Source organism: Chrysoperla carnea, chromosome 1, assembly GCF_905475395.1.
Source record: "Chrysoperla carnea chromosome 1, inChrCarn1.1, whole genome shotgun sequence".
Classification (NCBI taxonomy): domain Eukaryota; kingdom Metazoa; phylum Arthropoda; class Insecta; order Neuroptera; family Chrysopidae; genus Chrysoperla; species Chrysoperla carnea.
Window position 1 is genome coordinate 83,718,583 of NC_058337.1, and position 14,368 is coordinate 83,732,950.

The 14,368-nt window shown below is 29.7% G+C and overlaps 2 protein-coding genes across 2 annotated transcripts in view; both read right to left on the minus strand.

Moving 5' to 3' along the window:
• The window catches only part of LOC123291602 (limbic system-associated membrane protein-like), a 235,939-nt gene that overhangs the window by 139,466 nt on the left and 82,105 nt on the right, over nt 1-14,368 (minus strand). The window lies entirely within an intron of this gene.
• LOC123305474 lies at nt 4,790-5,824 on the minus strand. Its single transcript, XM_044887194.1, has 2 exons — nt 5,759-5,824; nt 4,790-5,664 (listed from the first exon to the last, which is right to left on the minus strand). The coding sequence occupies exons 1-2, from the start codon at nt 5,804-5,806 to the stop codon at nt 4,813-4,815; spliced, it is 900 nt and encodes a 299-aa protein (XP_044743129.1). The 5' UTR covers nt 5,807-5,824; the 3' UTR covers nt 4,790-4,812.

The window sequence follows — 14,368 nt, forward strand, 5'->3', positions numbered from 1 at the left end:
GACAATTGATATAAATCTGAGAGTTTGCATATTATTTCTTGATTACATTGATTATGCAGTGTTTTTGCCTACCAACATCCGTTTTAAGGTTATATTTATTGTTTTACCAAAAATGTGGTAGGGTACAAAAGTAACATAGCTCTGTGGGTACACAATTAACATGTTACACAAGTGGATACACAAATACACAAGTAAAATGTTACTTAAGACTGATTGAATTATTGAATAATCTGATTAGAATATATGATTATCATATAATAATAGATCTCATTACTTATAGTTAGAAAATTTCTTTCGAGGAATTAACAATATTGATTTGTTTTCATAAAATATATAATTTTTGAATGCAAATGTTTATTTTTCTTTTTCATATAAACTCTTCTATAAAATCATTTGTGGATTTGCTATATCAAAGTATATTCATTTCAAACTCCTTTGTCCTATTTCTTTCATTTTACTTTCGACCTGCTAACGTGGTCGAAAGTAACAACTTACGGATTTTTTTAAGTCTATGTGATTCACACAATATATACAAATATAAGGAAAATGAAGATACTAATGTAAAGAGCATTCACGGAATTTCATTAAAATACTAACACGTAACCAGCAACCAACGTGAAAGTACAAAGTGTTACTTTCGTACCCGGTCCCTACAAGGAATATTTTCGCCTTTTTATTACCATTCGTCTAGCCTGATAATGAAAAGACGAAGATAAAATCATTCGATTTTACATTGATGAAGTATCTATAAATGATGTAAAAGTCATGTGATTTTAGACGAAGTGCATAAATTTATCTTATATGGATACATTAAATTCCAAGAAGAAGTTTGATTAAAATTGAGTTTTGGTAAATATAAAATAATTTTTGTAGAAAACTCTACGTTTCAACAGAAATACCGGGAATATAAAATTCCTAGTATTCGCAAATGGATACCAATTTATTTGTATATACACAGGCATAGTGACTTTGTTTATATAGGTTTACTTTAAACATTTTAACTGGATAGGTAAATTATTTAAACAAATTATTTGCATGAGTACATCATTTCTAAAACGCTGTTAAAGGTATATTTATTATTTCTATGTATGTCTTACATTAACCATATATTGCGTATTTGAACAAGGTTTCATGTAAAGTGAACAAATTTAATAATTCACTTAAGTTTGTAAGTAATAATATTAACTTTTATAAAAACAATACTACTCGAATCGTGAACAAGTTTTTACGATATATTAGTCACTTAGGTTAGGTTATATTGGCTGTCTCCGAAGGGCACACTTAGACTATAGAGTCCATTGTGATACCAAATTTGTATTTTACCACCTTTCCGCTGATAATTTCATGCATTACATGCACTACACCATCCCATCACAACTTAGCCTACCGCGGACGGAATTGGCTACGCCTTTACCAACTGAGCTAATAGAGCGACTTAGTCACTTAGTCACTTAGACAAGGTGAAATTCAAAAATATAAAAACTCCTATGTTTTTCCATAGTTTTTCGGTATAGGTTTTTTTACTAAAAACCCATGCATTTTAGAGAAGAAATAAGTTGGTCCTAAAATTTCAAGCGGTAAATTTTCTTGTGATTTGTATATTTCGATCTTTTTCAGTCTTTTGTTATTTAAAAAATATACTGTTTTATAAGATTTTCTTACTTAAAAATTTTTTTTTCTTTGCCTTCTAGAGAATAAATACTGGAAAAGAATATCAAAATTTATCACTCGACAATTGGACACTCTGTTGGACAAATGGCCAAAAAAATTCTTAATTTATGCTTTGCCATTTCATTTTATAAAATATAGCCTATGTGTTTTTCTGATATATGATCTATATTATTATAAGAGTTCATTAAAATCCATTGAGTAGTTTTTTCATGAAACGTGGCAGCATATATATATTCGCGTTCCAGGGATCATGAAACTAATTATAACGCACTGAAAGTGCTCTTCTTTCGACAATTTCTCCTTTCGAAAAGGTGCAAAGTCAATTCTGTTGGCGAAAACATAATTACTATGCCCAATTTGAAAAAGTTGCCATAAACATTCGTGGCAATCAATTGTAGCTCTTTAATAATTGCTAATATCATATTTAATGACTGACTGCATTTTCTATATCCCATAAATATAACATGTATTATGTTATCATTATCATATAATTGTCTTGAAAATTCCAGGTACATTGTCTTTTCACACATTTAAAAACTAAAATTTAAATCCTCGAAAAGAAAAATTGTTAACTGTTATCAATATGTTTCAAATGGAAACGGATACATGATGATAAATATTTCTTTTGTAAAGGTAAATTGTTTACTGAAAAACTGCTAAACTAATGTTCAGCATATGTTTGCAATTCTAAGTTGTTGTTTATTTACCATCATTTTATACTTGCAGTGGTAATGTAATTGATTATTTTTTTATTCAACAAACTATTTTAAAGTTTTTGCTTCTTACATGTTAAAAATCTAAGTTTCGATCTTTGTGCTGTTTGAATTCAGAATTATCACAAGAAGGATATAATAATAAGGATGTGTTCATTTTGTATAGTTCTCAAAATTATGAAAAGAAGCAACAAAACAAAATTATATGTCTCAAAAATGGTCAATTAATAGTACTTTAAAATTCGGATTTGACACTTTTCTATGATAAATACAAATTGCGACCTTGTAATAACATTCGTTAAGATTAAGACGGGGATACGTTTGCACCAAGTACCTCCTAGATCAGTTCTGCCACGATATTGTGTAACGAGTTTGGACCGATTATATAATAAATTTCCCGAAAACTCCACTAGACTACGAGGAACCGTTTACCCTGAGCACCAGGTACTTCTGAAATCAATTCTGTCACGATATTCATGTTTAAGTTTGAAATCATTTCCATCACTATTAACCGAATTGTGAATTTAATATTAACGTGCAATTTAAATTGTAATTATAAAATGCATATTAATTATGCTAATTTTAATTTCTTATAAATCAAACTAGGTCACAAACTTTCCTGACGCTCTAACAAATCTAAAGCCGAAAGCCGCATTCAAATCCGACTTACTGCTCAAATTTTTCGAACTTTATACCTTCGTTTCTTCGTCTATTGTAATATAACATTTAAAACATTTGTACTTTTCCTCTCTATTATAAAATGACGATAATAAAATCAAAATTTTGAAACAAATGGAAATTTTGTAATATTGTATTTTTCAATGGGTTTACCATCTTGCGCATGTATGCAATTTCATAACATTAATTTAAAGTAACGATTAGAATGGAGTTGATGTATCAGTTTTATGATATTCAGGTTTATCGTTTTATGGATATCCAGTTAACTTTCACAATATAACGACAATATTTTATTACAATACGATTACTGATACTAAATTTTATACATTTCTACATAAAATTTTTGTAATTTATTTTTAATAGGCTTATAATTCTAAAGCATTTTTAAGCGCATTGAATTTCCATGGTCAGTCCACAGACTGAACAAATATAACAAATATTACAAGATAGCCATTAAGTTGGTGATCATATTTTTTCTTTTTAAGTAGTCGGAAATTTAGTACCAAATAAATAAAAAATAACCGACTTCAAAAAGTAAAAAAATAGCGATAATATAATATAGTTATAATTATTATAATTTTTGGAGTCGGTGTCAGCCAAGTTAATGTACCCTACTATTCTGTCACAGTTGTTTCTTTGGGTGACACCGACTCCAAAAATAACAACAATTATAACTACATTATATGATCGTTATTTTTTACTTTTTAGTGCTATTTTAGTTTTTTTACTTTTTGGATCCAGTTTTCTTTCTTTTTAAAGTTTTTTATTTTTAATTTTTAGTGAATCTGAATTACAGTAACTAATTTTTCACTAAAAAGGAATCATCAGAATTGGTTGCTATGATATTGATTTATTCGTCCATTTGTCGCGTACATAATTAATGCAAATTTAACACATATGGTTTTCTCATAGATGCCACTGTCAAAACTGGATCAAATTAAAATGGGACCACATAGAAAGCACCAACTTTCAAATAGATAAAGAATCATCACAATCGGTTCACCCAGTCAAAAGTTCTGAGGTAACAAATATACACAAAAAATAAAAAAATACACTCGAATTGAGAACCTCCTGCTTTTTTGTTTGCAGTCGGTTAATTAAAAAAATAAAATTCGACCGAATATTATGAAATTCTTTTCGGATCATATCGCCTTTAATACACTTTGTTCGACACCTCGATGAATTCGATATCATTTTTGTTCGCGCAATATCGACGACGTATACTAAGTACTCTGTAGAAAAAAATGTCTACAGAGTACTTAGTATACGTACGTATGTACATACACACACACACACATACTTCTTCTCAAAATTGATGTTAAAACCTTGTCCTTACCATGAAGCATAAAGATATGCTGAAAATTTCGATTTCGAAATTCGGACTCATTACAAAAACTTTCTATGCTAGGAAGTTAATCTTCCAGCTATATACATTTTACAACACTTTCTCGTAAAATAAAATTTTGGAAATGTTTGGACCAATTAGCTATCTAAAAATGATATTTAAATCTAAAACGATGCGTCAAAAATTCTTTTACCAACTTACTTTTTTTATCGTTTAAGAATGATAAGTCGTAAAAAAATTAATTGCGCCTGGATTGTTGTATCGCAAAAACAGCTTTTCTTTGGCAGCCACTAAAAGCTTCATTGGGTGTTGATAATGAAAATAAACGGGCATTGATTAAAGTTTTTTTATGAAATGTTTTTATTAAATAAATAATAGCAAAGCTTCATGAAATTATTATAAATATTAACAATTTTTCGAGCCTTTTTCACATCTTAATTTTTGTGCGTTAAAACTATACCTGTCTCTGCATTTTAAATGTTTGGCTTTGCCATTTTTACATTCAAAATAAGCTGTACAATCCGTGGGATCAGCTAATAAGCCATCGTTTTTACAATCAACTTCTCCAGCATTCTTCGAAACACATGATCCATTTATAAAAGGCTCTCCATGTGGACATTTGAATAATTTTGGTTGGTACTCATCACTTCCTAAATCTTTGGCACACATGTAATAGTAACTGGGATTTGATGTAAATGATTTAGGTAGCGTGAAAGTGGTACAAGCGGGTATTAATGATGATTCACATTCATTATTTTTTAATTCAACTTGACAAAATGTGGTGGTTGGATCGTACCCGTAGCCCTCGTCACATTCCAAGGAATATGCTTTGTATTCGGTGTCTTCTTCAGGTTTGGGAGTTGAAACTTCCTCTGGTTCTTCAGTTGTTGTAGTTGTTTTTGCATGTATATACTTTACGTCGGGAACACAAATATGATATTTCTTACAATTGTATGGATCTGGGAATATTCCATCGGATTTACATTCCATTTGGAAATTGTTGAAACCACATTGTAAATTTGGTTTATCCGAACATCCACCTTCATTTGCGATACATGTAAATTCATCTGCACAAGTATCTACATGTTGTTTAATGAAATTATCACCGCTACGAATACACACATAGACGTTTTTAACATCGTCACAATCACATAAGATTCCTGGCGTGGTGCATTCTTTGCCTTTATTAGCTGTTAAAGGTGACATCAAAGAACGATTTTCCAACTGTAAAAAGGTTCTTCCATTCACTGATTCGATCTAGAAATTGGAAATTTGAAAAAACAACCAATTATAAAACCAAATGTTTTTGTAGAAAATGAAATTTGTATTATATATAATAATGGGGTTTAACCTCCGTTTTTCTGGTGAATACGCCTATAACAGAAGCCACCCATATCATTGTTTGCTAATCTTTATTTATTAAACTACAATCATATATACAATTACAAATTTTTTAATGTTGGTGGAGTCGATTACTTCGTTCTTATACAAACAACGGCCTTGTGGTCAATTCTACCGCCCCATTACTTATAATTGCTCTAACTGCCGCTGCCTGTATTCGAACCCGCAACCTAAGTCTAAGCAGTCAAACGGTCAAAGTATAACAAATGTTTTTTTACTGAAAAGTAGTATAAGATCACTTCAACATCTTTTAAACAATGGTATAAAAACTTGTTTAATTAATTTTGATCAGTAAAAAATAGGCTTTCCAAATTTGTTTTTCATGAGAATTTTTCGACCAAAAATTTTGTTTATAAATTCACGAAGCAGTATAAAAATTAAAAAGCTTACCAAAAATAGAACAAATAACGCGTTTAAAATCACAAAAAGGTATTTCATATTTAAAAAATGAATGTCAAATTTAAGATAGAACAAAAAATTTATTTATTTCAAAATAAAAAAAAATATTGGTTATATTTATATGAAAACTTTAATCAAAATTAAATTGAAAAGCCATGTTTTTTGATAAAATAATATCAACTTGTGGCACTTCACTTGCAGAACTTAAAAATAATTATTTTTTATCATATAACATCAAAAGTCCCGATAATGCTTGTATCAATTTTCGACCGGATATTGCAAATTAAAAATATCAAAACATGGGTAGATGATATATTATTATTACTTTTTTTTGTTCTGAAGGTTTTTTTTTTTCAATAATAATAATTAGTTGTTTACAAATTGTTTTTTTAGGAAAAGTTATTTCGATAGCATATCTATAGGCTATTCGATTGGATGTTCTAAGATCCTACACCGTACCAATTGTCATTAGTGAAAACAATTAATTGATCAAAAGTCGTATAAAAATTTGTTTTTCATTATCGAATGTCTAAAAACGGGTTTGCCAATTTCTAGTGATATCTTGTAAATTTTGGGTATGTTCAATTCTGATAAAATTTCTAGTCCAGAAACGTTCCATTTGCCTTTCTTTTGTATCCACAACGGCATTTTTATGATTATCTGGAACAAATAATATGTTTGTTGTACTATCGATAAGTCTTTGTTAATTCCCCCAAAGTGACTGTGGCAATAGGCCATTCGACTGGTTTCTGAAAACCATCTCAGACTATTAAAGGGTGTTTTAGTTATTTTATTTAAATATTTCTTTAAAAAAAACGAATAAAAATTCTCGATTTAACTAAGCTATCAAAACGGTACTTGTAATATTAGCTATGTACTGCTTGTTTATTTACCTGCTTATGATTCCATAAATGAAATAAGCCTGCCTTTATTGCTGTTTGTTCTATAAACTATTTACTATTATACTTGAAACATTAAGTTCGATTTTTTGTTATACGGATACATTCAGATCCTGCTATTTGTCTTATGTATAATCTTCCCAGCGGATACACTGCCTCTCTTTACTTCTGTTGTCACCCTGGGGATCCCGGTTTTTGTTAAATGATGAATACATACTTGAAATTTTGTCAGTGGCTTCCTTTTGACAAGTCTACCAAACTTTTCTCTACGATTTTTTCGAAGAGGCTGCCTTTTCAAATGAGCATCATACTCATTTGAAAATGTAGCTTTTTCGAAAAAAAATTGAAGAGGAAAGTTTGGTGTATACTCGTCAAAAGGAAGCCACTCACGAAGTTTTAAGTATGTATTTATCATTTTAAAAAACCTTTGGCGTCCCACTGCGAACATAATAGCAGCGAAAACTGATGGGTATAAGATCGAAAGGGTAGAATGACACAAATCGATTTCCGCTAATGGGTTACCACTGCTTGTATGTATTACAGTAGCCGATAAATACTAAAAGCAACGCCGGTATAGATTTTGATATTTTAAGGTTATATTAGAATTACCAACAAAATTTCTAATATGATAATCACACCGGGAGATCTAAAATCTTCCTAAAAAATACTACTTTTCAATACTAACGGCGACTTAGGCGAGAAAATCGTAGAGCGTAATCTTTCATCATTTTCAAATCAGAAATACATTGATAATTAGTTTATTATTAGTTTGTGTTTTTTTTTAATTCCTAGGAAAATATCAAATACTTAATATAATTTTTGGTAGTGACATTTCCAATTTCTTATTACATTTCTAATATGATTCTGTAATTTTGAAAACAAAAACTTAATTAATTCTTGTTAATTGTTTTTATATAAATTTTGTACTAAAATATGATATTTATTTATAAATGTACTAAAAACAAGTTAAAGCAATTATAAACCATTAAATACAAGAGTCATAAATTATTTCCAACAATATTACTCCCAAACAATTTGTTTATAATAAATGTGAGAGAGAGAAATTCAACAAATAGACACAACATACATAATACAGTAAAAACAATAAAACCGCATTTATATTAAATTCCAACATACAGAATGATTTTTTAAAAAGTTTTCATCCTTGTTTCTCGAAATAGGAATGGAAATTCAATAAAACCTAGAAACACATTTGGGCTCATTTTTAAGGAAAATGAAAATACAGTACCCATTGAGTTTTTTTATACGGGGACGTCTTCATGGTCAAACAGGGATTAACTTAATTTTTTTTTTAATTGAACTACATATTTTTGGTAGCAGTTTTTTGTTGATTTGCACAAAAATAGCAACTTTTTTACTTAACTTCAATTCTTGGAATTCTGATTTCATATTTTCTTAGGTAAAAAGTTTTCATTAACAAAATTTTCAAATAATTTTTATAACAAAATTTTATTTCTAATACTATTTTTACAGTCTTTATTCTTAAAAATCGAAAAATCAAGCTCGAAAATTGAGTTCTGGGAGTAAAATTTTCAAGCAAAAGCTTTTTTTCTCCAAAGACCAAAATAATTTACCCCTGATCCAAAATTTGTACCTACCCGTATTAATTTATTACCGTATTTTCATGCTCCCTATAAACAAGTCGATACGTGCTTACTCGTTTTATAAAAAAGAAAAAAATTTCGATCCCATTAATACGGGTTGCTCTTTTTATAACAATCGTTTTCTTCTTGATATCACAGGCAAAATATACTCAACAAAATATCCGTAAAAAAACTACAAAATAAGCCATTTAAATGTATACCACTTTAATAGCCATTATCTAATACGAACTAAAACAGGATGACCACATCAAGGCATAAACCGTTGAGACTTTATGCATGTATTTTTTATGTCCTTACGGTAAGCGTGTTACAAAAAAAAATGTCCTCGGTAGCGGGGCGTATTTTTCATGGAACAACAAAAGAAAGTCATTATTTTAACTGAAATATAATCGAATAACAAATGAAAAATCATTTTACTGTGTTCGCTGTTGCCCTTCTTGAATTATATATTTTACTCAAATCAGCCGGTATATTTTGGATTCAAAAATTTGAGGAATGAGACATACTTAATAAGTTATGTTATTATGCTATTTCTTTTACTCGACTAGCTTTGCAAATAAAATCATTTGCAAATAAAAAAAAGAAGTATCATGGAGTTTTCGACCTATTTATGTTATATCCTATAAAAGCAATCTGTATAAACTACACTCAAAATGTAAAATTAATAATAATAGATATTATAAATAACATTAAATAATAATACGTTGACAATAATGAACATGGGAAAACAGTTCTCTATTATATCTAGGATAGAACTATTTGAAGATAGTTGGGTATATAAAAATATTCATTTATCAACATTTGAAACAAATTTAGTCAAAGCTGTATGTATAACGGAGTTATAACTCAAGTGATACTTCTTATATCTACATAGACTAAAAGAAAATGATTATTCCTTGTCATGGTATATATGTCGCAGCCAACTTCTAAATTAGCCGGTCAGTTAACAGCCTAGCCTCTTATTCAGCCAAAGCGTCTGATACAACATTTAATTAACTGGCTGACTAATGATTAGGCAATTCATGCAAAAGGGTGGCCATTTGATAAAAAAGATGAAATATCTGACAATAGAAATTGTTTATTAACGTAATTTAAAATATAACATACTAGTCGGCCCGTGTAGAATTCCGAAGTGCGTATTTTTTTCGTCATTAGAAGATACGATAAGCTTTAAAAGGAAGAGTAAACAATGGAATTTGATAAAGGAATATGGAAGATCTCACCGACCGACAGAAAAGTGGGCTAGAGAAATAATATATAAGATTGTCATTTGGTAATCATCAGAGTAAATAGTGCAAATATCTAACAGAATAATGTTAGTAATAAAAATATTATCTGTTAAAGCAAGTTAAATTTCCATAGCACTTAAAAAGATCCTTTTTATTAAAACAAGCACATCTACTATTATGTTTTTAAAACAAGTGCACTCTTTAACAGCAGGCATGCAACTAAATTTTTCTAATACCTAGGCCTCAAAGGTGAATGACTTTCTGAACTGAAAACTTGACTGTCTAAACTGGAAGTCCCTATCAAAGAAATTAGACTTTTTGTTTCGTCGCCATACTTCTTATCTGAGTATTGCAACTTTTGTGAAGCACAGTTTTCAATAGTACCATATTGTTTTCCACTTTATGTCACTACACTCTTCCGTTGTATTTTTTTTTTTTTGTTGCGATAACCCAATTAACAGTGTGGGGGATTCTACACCAGGTGACAGAAAGTGGAATAAAATTGAAATGACCAGGCTAGGCAAGTAGGTAAACGTTACCAAACCAAGTCATCTTACAATCTATTTGATTGAATGAACGAATAACATTCAAGCCGCTAGTAAAAAGGCTAGCGTGTTAATAGAATGGCTAATTAATAGTTGGCCGCGGCATGCATTCGATATTGGCTGGTATGTGGGTAAAATCACTACAGCATATCCACTATATCTCTGTTATGGTGGGGTATATATTTTACCATTTTTTCAGTCTTCAAATATACAAAGTGTTCATTTAACAAAGTAGCCTATTATTCTAAATTATTTCAGTTTATGCTTAACAAGATCCTTCCGCGGATTGAAAATTAAAAATTTAGATACTACATAACAATGGATTTTAAGGTGAAATTGCGACAAGTTAATACAGCATTGTAGGATCCACGGAGAAGTGTGGTGTTGTATTGTAAATCCGTTTGAAGAACTGCTTAGGTGTAAAAAATCCCTAAAAACTGCAACAAAAAAATCATAATATTTTGACATGATAAGCCTACATACCGATTTTCATCCTTCTAGCTTAATTTGGAGTGACTGTTCAAATATTCAAAGCCACTAAAACTACGAAGAATTATATAAGACTGATTTCTAATAAACTAAGTTCATTTATCCTAAAAATTCATCCTTGTCACTTACACATCGATTTTCAACACCGTAGTTCAATCAAGGGAGGCTGTGCAGATGTTCAAAGTCATAAATTCCGCACCAAAACGAAATATTCGGTATGTAGGTTGTTTACTTATCAAGATTTATTATGTTTTTTCGCCTTTTAAGGCTAAATAGTGTCAAGAGAGTATTTTATCGGAAAATCAACGATCTGACCCCCTTCTTTATTTAAAAAAAAAACATTTTTCCTTCGTTACTTTTAAAGCTTTTCGGACCTCTACACACTCTCTTACTGGAGCTGGAATATTATGAATTTGTTTATGAATTGAGTTCAGGTTTAGGAAGTGCATTTAGTTGTACCAACTCTCCAGCCTGCTTTTCTTCCCTTTAATGAATATAAATATCATGTTTTCAAAAACATGAAAAATAAAAATCCCATTCGAATAAAAAGCGTCTTATAACAAGAAATATTAATTTAATGGTGGAACTCTTCTGCTCACGAACTTTTATTTTTAAATTTAAACCAGACAGTTAATATATCAAAACATTGAGATAGTGAATCGATAAGAAACTCTTCATCTTATTAAATGGATTTATTTATATCATTATATATTGTAGGGGAAGGTATAGTAGGACACAAAATCACAATTTACAACATTTATACGTTTTATAAAGCCAAAAATTAAAATATCGCAATGAAAATTGTCTCTGTTTGTAGCACTGTTATTCTTCTACAAAACACCATGGCTCACTCATGTCCACAACAACATAATTTACCATGGATCGTATCCTAATGTACTTAGAATCTCCAAGCCATTTGTACCTGAAACACTCTCTTTAACATGTATTCGTTACAGTTCATTCTAAGACATAAAATTCGCGAATATTTGCATCTTTTTAAAAATTCACATTTGCATTTACAAGGAACGATGCGAATTATATAGGGATATGTAATGAAAAAACAACTTATAAAAATTTTCTTTTTTTATTTACCTATATTTGGATAAAACATGATCAGATTACAGTTGATGTCTCTCCTTTGCCGTTGCGATAGTATTTTTGATCACACAACTTGCTTTTTACATTTTGGACATCATAAGTTACAAAATAAGTTCTTCAAACTTCAATAAATTGTGTTTTACTGCTATTTTAATATCATTTTTTAATCGAAGTTAAATTTAACTGTCTGGCAAATACAATTATAGCAAATCTCAAATCAGACGTATTGAAGTTTGCTTTTAATGGACTTGTATGGTGTATTTTTAATACGTGTTTTTAATGCACTTATACGGTCTATTTTTTATGGACTCATACGACGAACTCTTTTACGCTGCTGAAGAATTATATGTTATAAGGTAACATATAACAATTAGTCAGCTCTTCATTTGAAAGTTTACATAAAAATATTAAAAGCCCCATACGCTACTCATACAGACATCCACTACTCTGGGCGTTCATCAACAGCTTCAACTTATTTTTTTAATGACTAAGGGGGAATTAGACTTCTTTTTCCCACAATACATTTCCCAATGAAACACAATAATAAAAATATAAAAATGAATAAATATACAAATTATATGATTCAAGGTACATGATATGGCTAGATTCAAGGGAGATTACATTACGTATTTGAAACTTTATCATTCAAGATATAAAAATTTTGCCACCAATCAGTTTATAAATAAACGCTTGTAAAATTTATTCGAAAACAAAATCACATTGACAATCATTCTTCCGTTCTTGCTTTCTGATAAAATGCACTCATTTCAATATAAATACTGTACAGTAAGTATTGTATATAAGCATACATACTATGTCCAAAAAATAAGGTGAGGTCCAAACAGGCAACAAGGAATATTATTTGAACGTTATGCGTCATTTGCGTAACGCTATCCGCCTTAAAAGGCCGGAATTGTGGAAAGACAATTAATGGTTTTTACACCACGATAATGCACCATCCCATACTGCACTCATAATTCTTGATCATTTCGTCAAAAACTTAACCCATATCGTCCTGCAACCACCGTAATCACCTGATCTGATGCCATGCGACTTCTGGCTGTTCAGCAAGCTCAAAAGACCTCTCCGGGGACATCGTTTCGATACGATAGAGGAGATTCAAGTCACAGCGAAGACGGAACTGAAGGCAATCCCGGAAAGTGACTACAACCAGTGTTTCGAAGATTGGAAAATCCGTTGGCATAAGTGCATTGCACCGGGAGGGATTACATTGAAGGGGATGAAATTGATTTGGAATAATAAATAAATAATTTTAAAAATAAATACAATGTCACCTTATTTTTTGGGCACAGGTACATTTAACTCTAGGTACTATATCTTACCCTATATATTTATGGTTACATCTTTTTCAAGGAAAATGTATGTGTATATATTTAGTTTATATATAGATGAGCAGCTTTAGTTAAAAGTATAGTAAGAAATATATAGTTGTATACATGTAGTGGAGTATACAAAGTGATATTGGAAATTGTTAACTGAGGGAAAAACTATTTTATCTAGATTTCAACTTTATTTGAGTTTTATCCCTTTTTATAATACTATAATTTGTCTATTAAATCTATTTTTATCTATTTCTTCCTTTTATTTATATACATATATAGAAAAATCTGATTTGGAAAAAGTTGAATGACATCTATATACAATATAGATATAAATAGAATTTGATTTAAAATGAAATATTATATTTTTATAAATTCCATTCATTAAGATCATCTTCGCAAAAGGTGCGCATTTTTCTATTTCAAAAGTGCAGACTGTGCGTTATCTTTTAACCCATTTGAAGGTATAAGAGGGTTAAAATTAAACTTTATTTATTAAAATCTTTTTTATTAACCCCCGAATTAAAAAAGGGGTGTTATAAGTTTGACTGCTATGTGTGTGTGTGTGTGTCTGTGGTATCGTAGTGCCTAAACGGATGACCCGTTTTTAAATTTTTTGGTTCTTAGCTATGTTTCAAGTGAGACCTTCGAATTTCGTTCTCGAAAAGACTAAAAACTTGGCGATGATCTTCAAAATCGATTGAGTTTGGAAAAGGAATGACGTTTAATTATTACATATAAATAATTACTATGAAATGTAATGAAATAATTAAAGGAAATGGATTGGTTAAATAAACTTGGCTCAATTCATTTTGAAAAGTGAAATGGTAAAATAATTAGCTAATTGAAAACAATAATTCAAAAGAACAAACTCAACTAAAATAATTCAATTTCAATTAAAATATTTCCAAAAATTTGCCCCAAAAAATGATAGCT